This window comes from Dendrobates tinctorius, unplaced genomic scaffold (assembly GCF_039654945.1).
Source record: "Dendrobates tinctorius isolate UK_male_01 unplaced genomic scaffold, ASM3965494v1 ptg000059l, whole genome shotgun sequence".
Classification (NCBI taxonomy): Eukaryota; Metazoa; Chordata; class Amphibia; order Anura; family Dendrobatidae; genus Dendrobates; species Dendrobates tinctorius.
In genome coordinates this window covers 27,850,682-27,865,651 of record NW_027361727.1, presented here as the reverse complement: position 1 = coordinate 27,865,651, position 14,970 = coordinate 27,850,682, and the positions used below count along the sequence as shown (strand labels likewise).

General features: G+C 45.0%; 2 protein-coding genes across 3 annotated transcripts in view; one reads left to right on the top strand and one right to left on the bottom strand.

The window, feature by feature from the left end:
- Positions 1-548: 548 nt before the first annotated feature.
- Positions 549-14,970, bottom strand: part of RAG2 (recombination activating 2) — a 31,223-nt gene continuing 16,801 nt past the window's right edge. The window contains exons 1-2 of one of the 2 annotated variants that reach the window (XM_073578606.1): positions 9,730-9,857; positions 549-2,399 (exon numbers count right to left, since the gene is read on the bottom strand). In XM_073578606.1, coding sequence (XP_073434707.1) covers positions 829-2,394 — 1,566 coding nt within the window. In that variant the 5' untranslated portion in view covers positions 2,395-2,399; positions 9,730-9,857 and the 3' untranslated portion in view covers positions 549-828. Of the gene's footprint in view, positions 2,400-9,729; positions 9,858-14,970 lie in introns of those variants that run through there. The other variant, XM_073578605.1, reaches the window with a different exon arrangement.
- The window catches only part of IFTAP (intraflagellar transport associated protein), a 33,308-nt gene continuing 23,499 nt past the window's right edge, over positions 5,162-14,970 (top strand). Inside the window, exons 1-2 of the mRNA XM_073578607.1 lie at positions 5,162-5,236; positions 11,069-11,208. Coding sequence (XP_073434708.1) covers positions 11,073-11,208 — 136 coding nt within the window. The 5' untranslated portion in view covers positions 5,162-5,236; positions 11,069-11,072. The remainder of the gene's footprint in view (positions 5,237-11,068; positions 11,209-14,970) is intronic.

Genomic DNA, 14,970 nt, shown 5'->3' with positions numbered 1-14,970 from the left:
ACAGGATGCACCAATGATATGTTCGCTCCTGCTCATGAGACTGTTGAGTTGAGGTCAGGAGACCGCCTGGTCAGTCCGGGAACTGTGGTCCATACTAGGATGCTCAGTGCCAAAAGAGAAGCTTGCCATCTTTTCCAACCCCTCTCCATACACACGTGTGCTCGGCAGAGTGCGCATGTGTTCTTACTAGGAAGAGTGGAGTCATTTTCTGCCAGACATCCCTTTATATTTCCAAGATCTAAAGGATTGAGCAGTTGAAATCCTACCGCCCCATCCTTATCACATCTAGTGTCAAGGAGAGTCAGGAGGCCCCCATAGATATCTGGCTTCCATGTGTGTATTTCTTTTAGCTAGATTCAAAGTGAAAGAACATTATACAGTTTACAAAATCAATGTTGGCTATAGATCTACAAATCATTCACGGTTTATTCAGTTTTATCATTTATTATATTATTGGCATAAAACAATTAAGGACATTGTAAAAGTAGACAAGTGCTGGATCTGAGGTCATTGGTTACTATCCCTTGGATCCTAAAAAATATAAATAAAAAGCATATATGTCATACTGTTATTATGAATTATTACTATTTAATGTGCAACTTAGAGAACTAAGAAATAGATGATAGGCAAACAGTTTAGAGGTATGGTAAAAGTATATTGCACAATAGAAAATTGGGAAAGGTCAAATTTCTATTGAGCTGATAAAAGGGGGATTTCTATTCATTTTACACATTTTTCTAAAGAACACTAGACTAATGCCAGGGGGGCAGTAAATGGAATACCAAAAATATCAAATCTAATGTTAGACTGATAATCATTTATAGTATTTTACTCAAACAAGCGCCTGAGGAAAGACTTTTTTCCAGGCGACATTCGGCGTACACATGGTTTTTGACCTACTCTTTTCACCGATGGTTTCATGACCGGGGTCATCTTCTTGGGAGTTTGCAGTCCCCTTTCCAATTTAATATGTTCATTGCAGAAATATTTGAGGTTGTTTTCGGACAGGTTGATCAACATATTTTCCGAAAGGTCCATACATTGGGCATGGACCCAGTGTCCACCTTCGCCGGAGCAATAGATCATAGCAGGCTTGTTAAGTTCCGTAGAATAATAAGGAACCCAAGTATTAATATCCAGATTACAGTCAGAGCAACACGTGATCCAGTATCCAGTTTCCGACTCGTCTTCTTCGTCTTCCTCATTGTAGGTGTTTTCATCACAAAACATCCCATCACTGCTGAACATGAACTCCTCCGAGTCTTCAAGAGGCATGGAGTCTTCTTGTTCGTCAAGAGATCCTTGACTACATAACTGGGTCATTATATTATGCTCTTCTCCATGTCTGAGTAGATAGAAAAAGAAGCTACTATCTGAATTTTGATTTTTATTGTCCCCCGGGATGCACAAAAGTACAGCTCCATGACCCATATCTGCCCCAAACCATGTCTTGCTGTGCTTAATTTCCCCCGTCCAATCTGGAGACTCTACTTCCTCAAAGTCAATGTTGTCGCTACTTAGAAAAACTTTGTGACAAGTCATCTTCTTCTGACTGTCAGACTCATAACCACCAACGATGAAAAACTCATAAGGACAAGAACTGGTCACAATAGAACTTGAAAAGGACAGTCGACTTTGGAGAACATGACAAGTTATCGCTGGACTTCCGAGAAGGAGATCCACATTAATCTTTAAGATGTTTTGGGATCTTAGATTATTTTCGAGCGAATGCCCACCAATTATGTAGATGGTATCATTGCGACTTATTGAAACATGAAAGGAAAAGCCATCTTGAATTTCCTTGATAGTGTGTTTGGTGGAGCAACCGAACTGGAGGTCGATGAGGTAGATGAATGGTTGAGAGTCAACAACGCTATTCCATTTTTCTGTAGTCCTTTGATTCAAGGGCACATAGGACCTCCCACCAAATATTATTACTGCCTTTTTGCCCCTGCTGTGGACAACATTAATGGAATGGCCATATCTTGCTTCAGGAACGTCCCCTTCTAAATCCTTCTCCGAACAACAGAGTGTTATTTTTTTGTTGAATGAGGAGGCCAAGGTGATGATGTAGAGTTTTTGAGACACCTCATTATTTGGCGTCTTCCCTCCATGGATCAGGTATTGTGTGACTTCACCATCTGAACTATCAGAGAGACTGGTGATGGCTGGATGCCTCAGTGGAGGAAGGTAGCAAGATTCATTGGAGAATGAAGTGGGACGAAGTTTCAGCTCATTGTTTTTGAGATCCACCAGAAACACACCTGTGGGACAGGAACGTTTCGGCCATCCTTTTTGCCCGAAGAAGAAGACATGTTTTCCAAACCAAAAGAAGGAGAATCCTGGCTGGATCAGAGAGGTATTATTGGAGGCGACTAATGTCTGAAGGGTCATCACACCTGTAGAAGACAATATGAAGTTTATCATTATGCTCACCGATCACTCGTGATGACTTAACTAAATTATGGACACCTACGGTGGGGAGATGTGTTGCCAACAGCGATTATTTTTAAGCCTCATAAAAGGTGCAATTTGTTTGTTGGCAAATGGCGTCCATGTGTAGAGTGATCGCAGACGCTGTATCTTCAAGTATGGCCAGTGATTGCAGACTTTGTGCCTTGCTGAATGCGTCTGAAACTCCAGACACACACCATGCCCAATGATCACAGGATTTGGTTGTAAAATCATGCAGCCAATGGGGATTTTAGTGGATGGAGTTCAGACAAATGAAGCAAGATGAAGTGTCTGCGATTACAGGACATGTGGAAGACGCAGCATCTGTGTTCATGGTCATGAGGGAGGGTACATTGTGATCATGCACGTGGGAAGGTGCAGTGTCTGTGATCATGGACGTGGGAAGGTGCAGTGTCTGTGATTACGGCCATACGGGAAGGTGCAGTGTCAGTGACCAGGGCCATGTAGGAAGGTGCAGTGTCTGTGATCAGGGCCATACGGGAAGATGCAGTATCTGTGATCAGGGCCATGTAGGAAGGTGCAGTGTCTGTGATCAGGGCCATGTAGGAAGGTGCAGTGTCTGTGATCAGGGCCATGTAGGAAGGTGCAGTGTCTGTGATCAGGGCCATACGGGAAGGTGCAGTGTCTGTGATCAGGGCCATACGGGAAGGTGCAGTGTCTGTGATCAGGGCCATGTAGGAAGGTGCAGTGTCTGTGATCAGGGCCATACGGGAAGGTGCAGTGTCTGTGATCAGGGCCATGTAGGAAGATGCAGTGTCTGTGATCAGGGCCATACGGGAAGGTGCAGTGTCTGTGATCAGGGCCATGTAGGAAGGTGCAGTGTCTGTGATCAGGGCCATACGGGAAGGTGCAGTGTCTGTGATCAGGGCCATGTAGGAAGGTGCAGTGTCTGTGATCAGGGCCATACGGGAAGGTGCAGTGTCTGTGATCAGGGCCATGTAGGAAGGTGCAGTGTCTGTGATCAGGGCCATGTAGGAAGGTGCAGTGTCTGTGATCAGGGCCATGTAGGAAGGTGCAGTGTCTGTGATCAGGGCCATGTAGGAAGGTGCAGTGTCTGTGATCAGGGACATGTAGGAAGATGCAGTGTCTGTGATCAGGGCCATACGGGAAGGTGCAGTGTCTGTGATCAGGGCCATACGGGAAGGTGCAGTGTCTGTGATCAGGGCCATGTAGGAAGGTGCAGTGTCTGTGATCAGGGCCATGTAGGAAGGTGCAGTGTCTGTGATCAGGGCCATGTAGGAAGGTGCAGTGTCTGTGATCAGGGCCATACGGGAAGGTGCAGTGTCTGTGATCAGGGCCATGTAGGAAGGTGCAGTGTCTGTGATCAGGGCCATGTAGGAAGGTGCAGTGTCTGTGATCAGGGCCATGTAGGAAGGTGCAGTGTCTGTGATCAGGGCCATGTAGGAAGGTGCAGTGTCTGTGATCAGGGCCATGTAGGAAGGTGCAGTGTCTGTGATCAGGGCCATGTAGGAAGGTGCAGTGTCTGTGATCAGGGCCATGTAGGAAGGTGCAGTGTCTGTGATCAGGGCCATGTAGGAAGGTGCAGTGTCTGTGATCAGGGCCATGTAGGAAGGTGCAGTGTCTGTGATCAGGGCCATGTAGGAAGGGGCAGTGTCTGTGATCAGGGCCATGTAGGAAGGTGCAGTGTCTGTGATCAGGGCCATGTAGGAAGGTGCAGTGTCTGTGATCAGGGCCATGTAGGAAGGTGCAGTGTCTGTGATCAGGGCCATGTAGGAAGGTGCAGTGTCTGTGATCAGGGCCATGTAGGAAGGTGCAGTGTCTGTGATCAGGGCCATGTAGGAAGGTGCAGTGTCTGTGATCAGGGCCATGTAGGAAGGTGCAGTGTCTGTGATCAGGGCCATACGGGAAGGTGCAGTGTCTGAGATAGCGGCCATACGGGAAGGTGCAGTGTCAGGAACGAGCCTTCTTAGCGAGTTCTGCAGATTTTCCACTCATGTTAAAGAGCCTCAAAGGGATTGTCCACTACATAGACAACCCCTTCTTAAATGCTGTAGTCTCCCTTGCAAAACAAAAAAAAATCTACAGTCACCTCTTGTCCCAACCATGTTGGCAACGCATGGCATTATGCTGGTCAGACATAGCACCAACATGGCTGGCTGCTGCTAAGGTGAGAGAGTGTAAGATTTTATTTTTATGTTACAGGATTTAAAAGCGGATTGTCAGATTAATGGACAACCCATGTACCTGTTAGGAAACCAACCCCCCAAAAACCCTAACACTTTAGCATTTCTGTTTTTATCATTGTACAACTTTTAGCAAAGTGGTTGCCAGGCAACAGTTATTCGCTTATACACAACGTTGTAGACCGGAGGACCTGAGCCTCCTGGGAGTTGTAGTTTCTTTCGCCGTTGTTTGACAGCGTTCTTTTTACAGATGAACTACTTTTCCCATCAACCAAGTGGCGCCTTGGCAACTGCTACGCGCCTACCTGTCGTTTTAGAGCGGAGGACCTGAGCCTCCCGGGAGATGTAGTTTTTTTACCCTCTTGTTTGACGGCGCTACTATGCACAAATGAACTACGTTTCCCATCAAACCAGCGGCTGTCTTGGTAGCCGTGACATTCTCATACATCGTCCTCAAGCAGAGGACCTGAACAATGCATCATGGGAGATGTAGTTTGTGCCTCATCTGTTTTACAGCATTCTTTCTATTAAATGAACTACATTTCCCGTCATCTATTATTCCTATACAAGTTTTTCCTGCCTGTAGCTTTCTCACTCCTTGCTGCTTGGCTGCTCAGGTATGGCGTCCTTTGTGTGAGTGACAGGGCATGCTGGATCCTGTAGTGCCTGAGAGCTTCCTCCATTTGCAGCTATCTGGTGTAGCCATTTGTTGCAGTTTGTGCAGTAGTTGGCTATTTACTCCTCTTTTTTAGGTCTGGCTTAAAAAATAAAATAAAAATGGACGTCTGAATTAAGGGTATGTGCACACTGGGGTTTTTCGTGCACTTTTTTAATATTTTTTTTAATGGATCCATTGAGTTTTTAGTGGGGTTTTTTTCAGCGCTTTTTTTTTTTAATGTTTCTAGTTTCAATTTTTTTTTTTCCATTTTATATTTTGATTTATCATTTTATCTATTTTTTTTCTTTCCAGGCTCTTTTTAAATTTTTTTATTTCAAAGTATTCAACTAATCATAAACCGCTAGAAAAAAAACGCTCAAAGAGGCGCTGGAGCGTCTTCCCATTGACTTGTTTTGTAAAGTGTACAGAGCAGAAGGGCTCCAGAAGGAAGGTCGGGTCACTTCTTTGAGGCTATGTGCACACGTCTGGAATTCCCGCAGATTTTAATGCGTTTTTGCCGCGTAAAAAGGCATAAAATAAAGGAAGCCGTTGTATTCGATGGGATTCCGCACATGCTGTGCTAATGCTGCTTATTTTTCCCGCGGCAAAATCGCATCGCTGAAAAATCCGCAGCATGCTCATTCTTTTTGCGGAATCGCGGGAATTCCGCCCACTTCGGAATGCATTGTTCTGCTTACTTTCCGCATCTGGCTGTGCCCACCATGCAAAAAGTAAGCAGAACATTTGCAGATGGTACCCACAGTCCGGAGGAGAGGAGACGGTCCTCCAGGTTCTGGGTACCATATCCCTGTAAAAAATAGAATTCAAATAAAAAATCGTCATATTCTCACCTTCTGGCGTCCCCGGGCCTCAGCGATGCTCCCGACAAGTCCTGATGCCCTGCGACAATGACGTTTGATGAAGACGCGGTCTCGTGATACAGTAGCGGTCAAGTGAAACCGCTACATCATCTGGGGTCATTGTCGCAAGGCATCGCTGGGAACGGGACCTGCTGGGAGCATCGCAATGATTGGAACGCTGCACGGGAATATAACCCGATTTTTTTAAATTTTTTTTTTAAATTATTTTTAACATTAGATCTTTTTACTACTGATGCCGCATAGGCCGCCTCAATAATAAAAAGTTGGTCACACTCGTCAAACACTATGTTTGACGAGTGTGACCAACCTGTCAATCAGTTCTCCAAGCGATGCTCCAGATCGCTTGGAAAACGCTATCATTCTTCAAGCTAATTACGCTTGCAAATCGCTAGTTTTTCCGCGGGAAATACGCGGGAATTAGGCTGGTTTCACATTAGCGGTTTTTTTGCGCAGCGCATCGTGTGCGTCCATGCGCATGCGTCATGCGTACCTATGTTTAACATGGCGTGCGCATGGTCTTGTGTTTGCCAGTGTTCGTATGTGTTTTAGTGCGCATGCGTTTTCTCAAGGTGTGCGCCAAGGCGCGCCAGACGCAACCTATTGCATTTTTGGGTCCGCCAAAAGGCGTAAAAAAAACCTCATGCGCGCGGAATGTGACAAAATAACGCATTACAGTCTATGGGCACGCAGGCATGTGCATGGACACGCGTTCGTCTGCGTTTTCGTGCGCATGCGTTTTTGGCGTAAAAATGTGCAGACACTGGTTTTTACCCCTAGAGAACGAATGCGCATAAAAAAAATGCAAACCCATGCAAAAACGTATGATGCGTTTTTTTTTGCATGTGTTTCTATTGTGCAAAAAAACGCTAATGTGAAATTAGCCTTAAGCATGCGGATTTCTCGCGGCAGGGAGTTGCGGAATTGCCGCGGAAATTTCCACGGGAATTATAATAATAAATTTTATTTTTATAGCGCCGACATATTCTGCAGCACTTTACATTTCAGAGGGGACTTGTACAGACAATAGACATTACAGCATAACAATAATCACATAGATCATAACAAATACCAAGAGGAGTGAGGGCCCTGCTCGCAAGCTTACAGTCTATGAGGAAAGAGGTAGACACGAAAGGTGGGTGGTAACAGTTGCCCTGATTGTTTGGACCAGCCATAATGTTAAGTGTGTAACAGTACAGATACAGAGGGCTAATGGATGCATAAAGCATGTGGGAACATGATGCGGGAACCTGGTTATGGTAAAACTTTTGACTGTGCCACACAGGGATAGATTAGGTTAATGTGTTGAGGCGATAGGCCAGTCTGAATAAATGCGTTTTCAGGGCACGCTTAAAATTGTGGGGATTGGCGACTAATCGTATTGACCTGGGAAGTGCATTCCAAAGAATTGGCGCAGCACGTGTAAAGTCTTGGAGACGGGAGTGGAAGGTTCTGACTATTGAGGATACTAACCTCAGGTCATCAGCAGAACGGAGGGCGCGGGTAGGGTGGTATACTGAAACAAGGGAGGAGATGTAGGGTGGTGCTGAGCCATGGAGGGCTTTGTGGGTGAGGGTAATAAGTTTATACTGAATTCTGGAGTGGATGGGTAGCCAGTGTAAGGACTGGCACAAGGTAGAGGCATCGGTGTAGCGATTGGTGAGGAATATGATCCTGGCTGCAGCATTCAAGACAGATTGGAGAGGGGAGAGTTTGGTAAAAGGGAGACCGATTAGAAGAGAGTTACAATAGTCGAGACGAGAATGAATAAGAGACACAGTAAGAGTTTTTGCAGAGTCAAAAGTAAGAAAAGGTCGAATTCTAGAAATGTTTTTGAGGTGCAGATGACAAGAGCGAGCCAGTGATCGAATGTGGGGGGCAAAGGAAAGCTCGGAATCAAGTATGACCCCAAGACAGCGGGCATGTTGCTGGGGAGTAATAGTGGAACCACACACAGAAATGGCAATGTCGGGTGTAGGTACATTAGTAGCGGGAGGAAACACCAGGAGTTCAGTCTTTGATAGGTTCAGTTTCAGATATAGTGAGGACATGATGTTAGACACAGCGTTTAGACAATCGCCGGTGTTTTCTAGAAAGGCTGGCGTAATGTCAGGAGAAGAAGCGTATAATTGGGTGTCATCAGCATTGAGATGGTACTGGAAACCAAATCTACTGATTGTTTGACCAATAGGGGCAGTGTACAAGGAGAAGAGGAGGGGGCCTAAGACCGATCCTTGGGGGACCCCAACAGTAAGGGGAAGGTGAGAGGAGGAACCGGCAAAAGATACAGTAAAGGAGCGGTCAGAGAGATAGGAGGAGAACCAGGAGAGAACGGTGTCCTTGAGGCCAATGGAACGGAGCATAGTGAGGAGGAGCTGATGATCCACAGTGTCGAATGCTGCAGAGAGATCCAAGAGAATTAGCATGGAGTAATGACCATTAGATTTAGCTGTTAGTAGATCATTAGAGACTTTAGTGAGGGCAGTTTCAGTAGAGTGTAAAGAGCGGAAACCGGATTGGAGAGGGTCGAGAACAGAGTTTTCTGAGCGATAGCGGATAAGACGGGAGTGGACCAGGCGTTCCAGGAGTTTAGAGATGAAGGGAAGATTAGAGACAGGTCTATAGTTAGCGGCACAGTTTTGGTCGAGGGATGGTTTTTTAAGTAGTGGATGTATGATGGCATGCTTAAATGAGGAGGGAAAAATACTAGAAGAGAGAGAGAGGTTAAATATTTTAGTTAGGTGAGGGGTGACAGCAGGGGAAAGGGACTGGAGGAGATGTGACGGAAGTGGGTCACTGGTGCAAGTAGTTGGGCGAGAAGATGCAAGGAGCCTGCTTACTTCTTCTTCTGTGACTGGTTCAAAATCAGAGAGTGAGCTAGATGCAGTGGGGGAGGAAGGACAGTGCATGGTATGTGGTGATTGGGAGATAATTTCCTGTCGAATCTGGTCAATTTTTTCTTTGAAGTAATTGGCCAGATCGTCAGCTCGTAACCTCGTGGTTGGGGCCTGTACTAATTCTGGACGTGTGCACATAGCCTCAATCGCTTGGAGTCTTTGATGACCTGAAATGGTTAAAAAAAAAAAGATGCTCGGCAAGACTAAATGGGAACAAGAGCTTGTGTTTTACGTTGGAAGGGTGTGACATTACCCTGTGTATTATTTATCGCACCCTTGTTCTGGATGACGCGCCTGTAGGACGCTACGTGTCTGTATCCCGGTCCTATATATTGCAGACTGGCTCCTTTATTTCCGACCTTCAGGGACCCTAATCGGCTGAGGATCTCTATGGCAAGTTGCTATACTGCAGCGTTCACATGGGGGGCTGAGCTGCAGTACCAGAGACAACCTGTGATTGGGGGGTGGCGCTGTTCCGGATTGAAAGCAGGAGTGAAAGATTGTGTGTTCTGTAAAGGAGTAGAGCTGGGGGTTTGTTAGTGTGGTTGTGTCACAGCAGATTCCCATTGACTTCTATGGGAAGGTAGGTGGCAAGAATAGTTATGGGGTCTCGCATGTAGTCACCCAAGTTTAGAGGGGGCATCGGAGCTCTAGAATCCGTGGCGTATGGGACTCACCTGGTTATACGCTCCTCTCCTTGTCGTCTTCCAGCAATGAACTGAACGTACCAGGAACTGGTTGTGCAGATGTGCCCCTCACCCCGGGGTGATGTGGGTAACCGTCTGTGACCGCTTTACCCAAAAGTTGTCACTCTTAACCCATTCCTCACCCTCCGTAAAACAAAAGGAAAAAAAAAAAGTTATAAAAAAAAAGGCAAAAACAATAAATATATAAAATGTAAATCCAGACTCCTTATCTATGAACTGGTCCAATGTTTATATTTATGTTTCTCCCTCTCCCATATTGATAGTTCTGCTTCACGTCACTTGTCTTATCTATTGCATTTTTTCTAGGCTGTATTGTGCATAAATATGTGACTTCAGATTTTGTATTAGTCTAGCCTGATGAAGAGACCTGAGTAGTCTCGAAAGCTTGCAATGTGTTACCATCTTTTCAGTTAGCCATTAAAAGGTATCAACTACTGAGGACTCTCAATCCTGAATATTTTTAAAATGTAAATAGAAATTCTTACATATTTTATTTGACTTTTTAGCCGAGTTTAGGCTTTCCAGAAGTTTTTTACTTTTTCCAAAAAGTCAGAAAACTTGGTGCCGATGCACTCCAGTATAGGGGTTTAGTATAGGGGTCCATCTTCTGTTTACAAGACCAGGGATTTTCGCATTTTTGGGAACCAGGGCCAGTGATGTACACGTGGCTGATATGTGGCCCCATAAAACAAAAGGCTCCAAATTTTCACAATTTCTTTATCTGATTAGGGGAAGGGGATGCGTTTTATTGCCCCCCGTTCGGTCTGTATTATTAAGTATTAATTTTTTTTTTTTTTGCGTAAACTCATAAACCGCCGTATTTTGGAGCCTGAAAAACACAAGAAAATATTTCCTTCTTTGAAACCTCAAAATTTGCATATAAACCACCGAGTTGATGTGGTTAGTGCCGTCTGCGCCCCCCGGGACAGCAGACCCTGCAGGAGGTTTGGAGCCGGCGAATGCAACTATTTCCTGTTCAGATTTTCTTGGCGTCTTGGAATTCTCAGAGTTTTTTTTTTTTTGGACTCCCATTCTAGGTACTGCGGAATGCCCCAATCGTCGGACCCCCGGCGATCATAGCTTTATCACTTACCCTGTACATACCTTTGTTTTTTAGTGAGAACCCTTTAAAGGGAGTTGTCCGAAAAGTGGATTGCCTCGCCTTGGGCAGGGGTCATGCATTAGGGTTTTTTTTTCTATTATACTTTGTATTTTATTCCATTACCCCATTTTAAGAGTCAAACGGAAGTCCCATAGTTATGATCCTTGCTGACGCTTTTTTGTGTTGTCTATCCGTGCGACCATGTAGGATCATGCCCAGCTCTGAAGGGACGCCACCCCTGGATGTATCGGATGATGAAATGGTGAATAACGTTCTAAGTCGCTTCATCAATGTCCCAGAACAGACGTACGAAGAATTCCTGTCCACCTTCACCCGACTCCCGCCAGGTAGGATCCGATCATACGCAGGGCGTTATATCGAGGGTAGCCAAAATATCTGGCGTCCTATTAAAGGAGCTCTCCGCTTTTGAGGCTTTTTGCCCACTTTGTCCATAGTATACTCCACAGGTTCCACAATGTACAGTCATGGCCAAAAGTTTTGAGAATGACACAAATATTAATTTTTACAAAGTCTACTGCTTCATTTTTTCTAATGGCAATTTGCATATACTCCAGAATGTTATAAAGAGTGATCAGCTTAACAGCAATTACTTGCAAAGTCAATATTTGCCTAGAAAATGAACTTTATCCCCCAAAACACATTTCAACATCATTGCAGCCCTGCCTTAAAAGGACCAGCTAACATCGTTTCAGTGATTGCTCCATTAACACAGGTGTGGGTGTTGATGAGGACAGGGCTGGAGATCAATCTGTCATGATTAAGTAAGAATGACACCATTGGGCACTTTAAAAGGAGGCTGGTGCTTGGCATCATTGTTTCTCTTCTGTTAACCATGGTTATCTCTAAAGAAGCACGTGCAGTCATCATTGCACTGCACAAAAATGGCCTAACAGGGAAGAGTATCGCAGCTAGAAAGATTGCACCTCAGTCAACAATCTATCGCATCATCAAGAACTTCAAGGAGAGAGGTTCCCTTGTTGCCAAAAAGGCTCCAGGGCGCCCAAGAAAGACCAGCAAGCGCCAGGACCGTCTCTTAAAAGTGTTTCAGCTGCGGGATCGGGCTACCAGCAGTGCAGAGCTTGCTCAGGAATGGCAGCAGGCAGGTGTGAGTGCATCTGCACGCACTGTGAGGCGGAGACTCTTGGAGCAAGGCCTGGTCTCAAGGAGGGCAGCAAAGAAGCCACTTCTCTCCAGAAAAAACATCATGGACAGACTGATATTCTGCAAGAGGTACAGGGAGTGGACTGCTGAGGACTGGGGTAAAGTCATTTTCTCTGATGAATCCCCTTTTCGATTGTTTGGGACATCTGGAAAACGGCTTATTCGGAGAAGACCAGGTGAGCGCTACCACCAGTCTTGTCTCATGCCAACTGTCAAGCATCCTGAAACCATTCATGTGTGGGATGGCTTCTCAGCCAAGGGAATGGGCTCTCTCTCAGTCTTGCCTAAAAACACAGCCATGAATAAAGAATGGTACCAGAATGTCCTCCAAGAGCAACTTCTCCCAACCGTCCAAGAGCAGTTTGGCGATCAACAATGCCTTTTTCAACATGATGGAGCACCTTGCCATAAAGCAAAGGTGATAACTAAATGGCTCAGGGAACAAAACATAGAGATTTTGGGACCATGGCCTGGAAACTCCCCAGATCTTAATCCCATTGAGAACTTGTGGTCAATCATCAAGAGACGGGTGGACAAACAAAAACCTTCAAATTCAGACAAAATAAAAGCATTGATTTTGCAAGAATGGACTGCTATCAGTCAGGATTTGATCCAGAAGTTGGTTGAGAGCATGCCAGGGAGAATTGCTGAGGTCCTGAAGAAGAAGGGTCAACACTGCAAATATTAACTTGCTGCATTAACTCATTCTGTCAATATAACCTTTTGTTACTCATAATATGATTGCAATTATATTTCTGTATGTGATAAAAACATCTGACAAACACACATAAAAACCAGAGGCCAGCAGATCATGTGAAAATATAATATTTGTGTCATTCCCTAAACTTTTGGCCATGACTGTAATCATGACTCCACTTCTGGCCCCGTGCTCCTTCCTGGGCTGTGGGTGAATCGGGCTGGCTGACTGCTCATTTCAGTTCCTAAGACAGCTCGTTTGTCTAATACAGAGACGGGGACGAGTTTGGCTACTGAAATGAGCCTGTCGGCCAGCCCCCTTGAGTCACAGCCCTGACGATGTGTCGACCCTAGAAACTCTGCCCTCTGTTAAGTAGAAACCGGAAGTGACGCTGCCAGGATCATGGTGGGTGTGATACTAATATTGGGAGATGGGTTCACCTTTGTACATTTAAGTATATTAGTAAGGGGTATATATAATTTTTCAAAGTGGATAACCCACTTAACTACAATACTCAAAAAAAATAAAGGGAACACTTAATCAACACAATGTAACTCCAAGTCAGTCATTCTGTTAAATCCACCTGTCCAGTTATGAAGCAACACTGATTCTGAATCAATTTCTCCTGCTGTTGTGCAAATGGAACAGACAACAGCTAGAAATGATAGGCAATTAGCAAGACAGCCCCTATAAATGAATGGTTCTACAGGGGGTGACCACAGACCATTTTTCTGTTCTCATCCTTTTTGGCTGTTTTGGTCACTTTTGCGTGTTGTCATTGATCTCATCCCTAGAGGTAGCATGAGGCGGCATCTACAACCCACAGAGGTGGCTCAGGTAGTGCAGCTCATTCAGGATTGCACATAAAGGTGAGCTGTGGCAAGAAGGTTTCCTGTCTCTGTCAGCACAGTGTCCAGAGCATGGAGCCGATATCAGGAGACGTGGAGGTGACCGAAGGAGGGCAAGAACCCAGCAGCAGGATCGCTACCTCCTCCTTTGTGCAAGGAGGAACAGGAGGAGCAGTGCCAGAACCCTGCAAAATGGCCTCCAGCAGGCCACTAACATCCACATGTCTGCTCAAACTGTCAGAAACAGACTCCATGAGGATGGTATGATGGCCTGACATCCACAAGTGGGGGTTGTGCTTACAGCTCAGCACCGTGCAGGGTGATTAACATTTGCCAGAGAACACCAAGATTGGCAGATTCGACATTGGCACCCTTTGCTCTTCACAGATGAGAGCAAGTTCACACTGAACTCATGTGAGAGTCTGGAGACGCCATTGAGAACGTTCTGCTGCCTGCAACATCCTCCAGCATGACCGGTTTGGCAGTGGGTCAGTAATTGTGTGCAGAGGCATTTCTTTGGAGGGCTGCACAGCCCTCCATGTGCTAGCCATAGGTACACTGACTGCAATTAGGTACCGGGATGAGACCCTCAGACCCATTTTGAGACCATTTGCAGGTGCCCTGGGTTCCTTCTGATTCATGTCAATGCTAGGCCTCATGTGGCTGAAGTGTGTCAACAGCTACTGCATGATGAAGGCATTTGATTCTATGGACTGACCTGCCCGTTCCCCACACCTGAATCCAATCAAGCACATGTGGCACCTCATGTCTCGTTGCACCACAGACTGACCAGGAGTTGACTGATGCTATAATCCAGGTCTGGGAGGTGATCCCTCAGAAGAATATCCACCGCCTTATTAGGAGCATGACCAAGCATTATAGGGAGGTTATACAAGCACGTGGAGGCCACACACACTACTGAGCATCATTTCCTTGTCATGAGACATTTCCACTGAAGTTGGATCATCCTGTAATTTGATTTTCCTCTTTGATTTTGAGTCTCATTCCAAATCCAGACCTCCATAGGATATTAATTTTGATTTACATTGGTCATTTTTATGTTTTATTGTTCTCAATGCATTCCACTATGTAATGAATAAAGATTTGCAACTGGAATATTACATTCATTGATATCTAGGATACGGAATTTTAGTGTCCGTTTTATTTTTTTTGAGCAGTGTATATAGAAAGAATTTGGACTTCTTAAAAAAAAAAAAAAAAAAATCTGATCATAATTACAATATATTACAAACATTACTCAGAAAAAACCCCCGACTCTAGTAATGATATATTAAAAAGAAATCTGGAAAAAAAACTCCTTGTAATATATTTAAAAAAAAAAATTCATCTTCAGCAGAAAACTTTCTGACTGCAGTAATGAA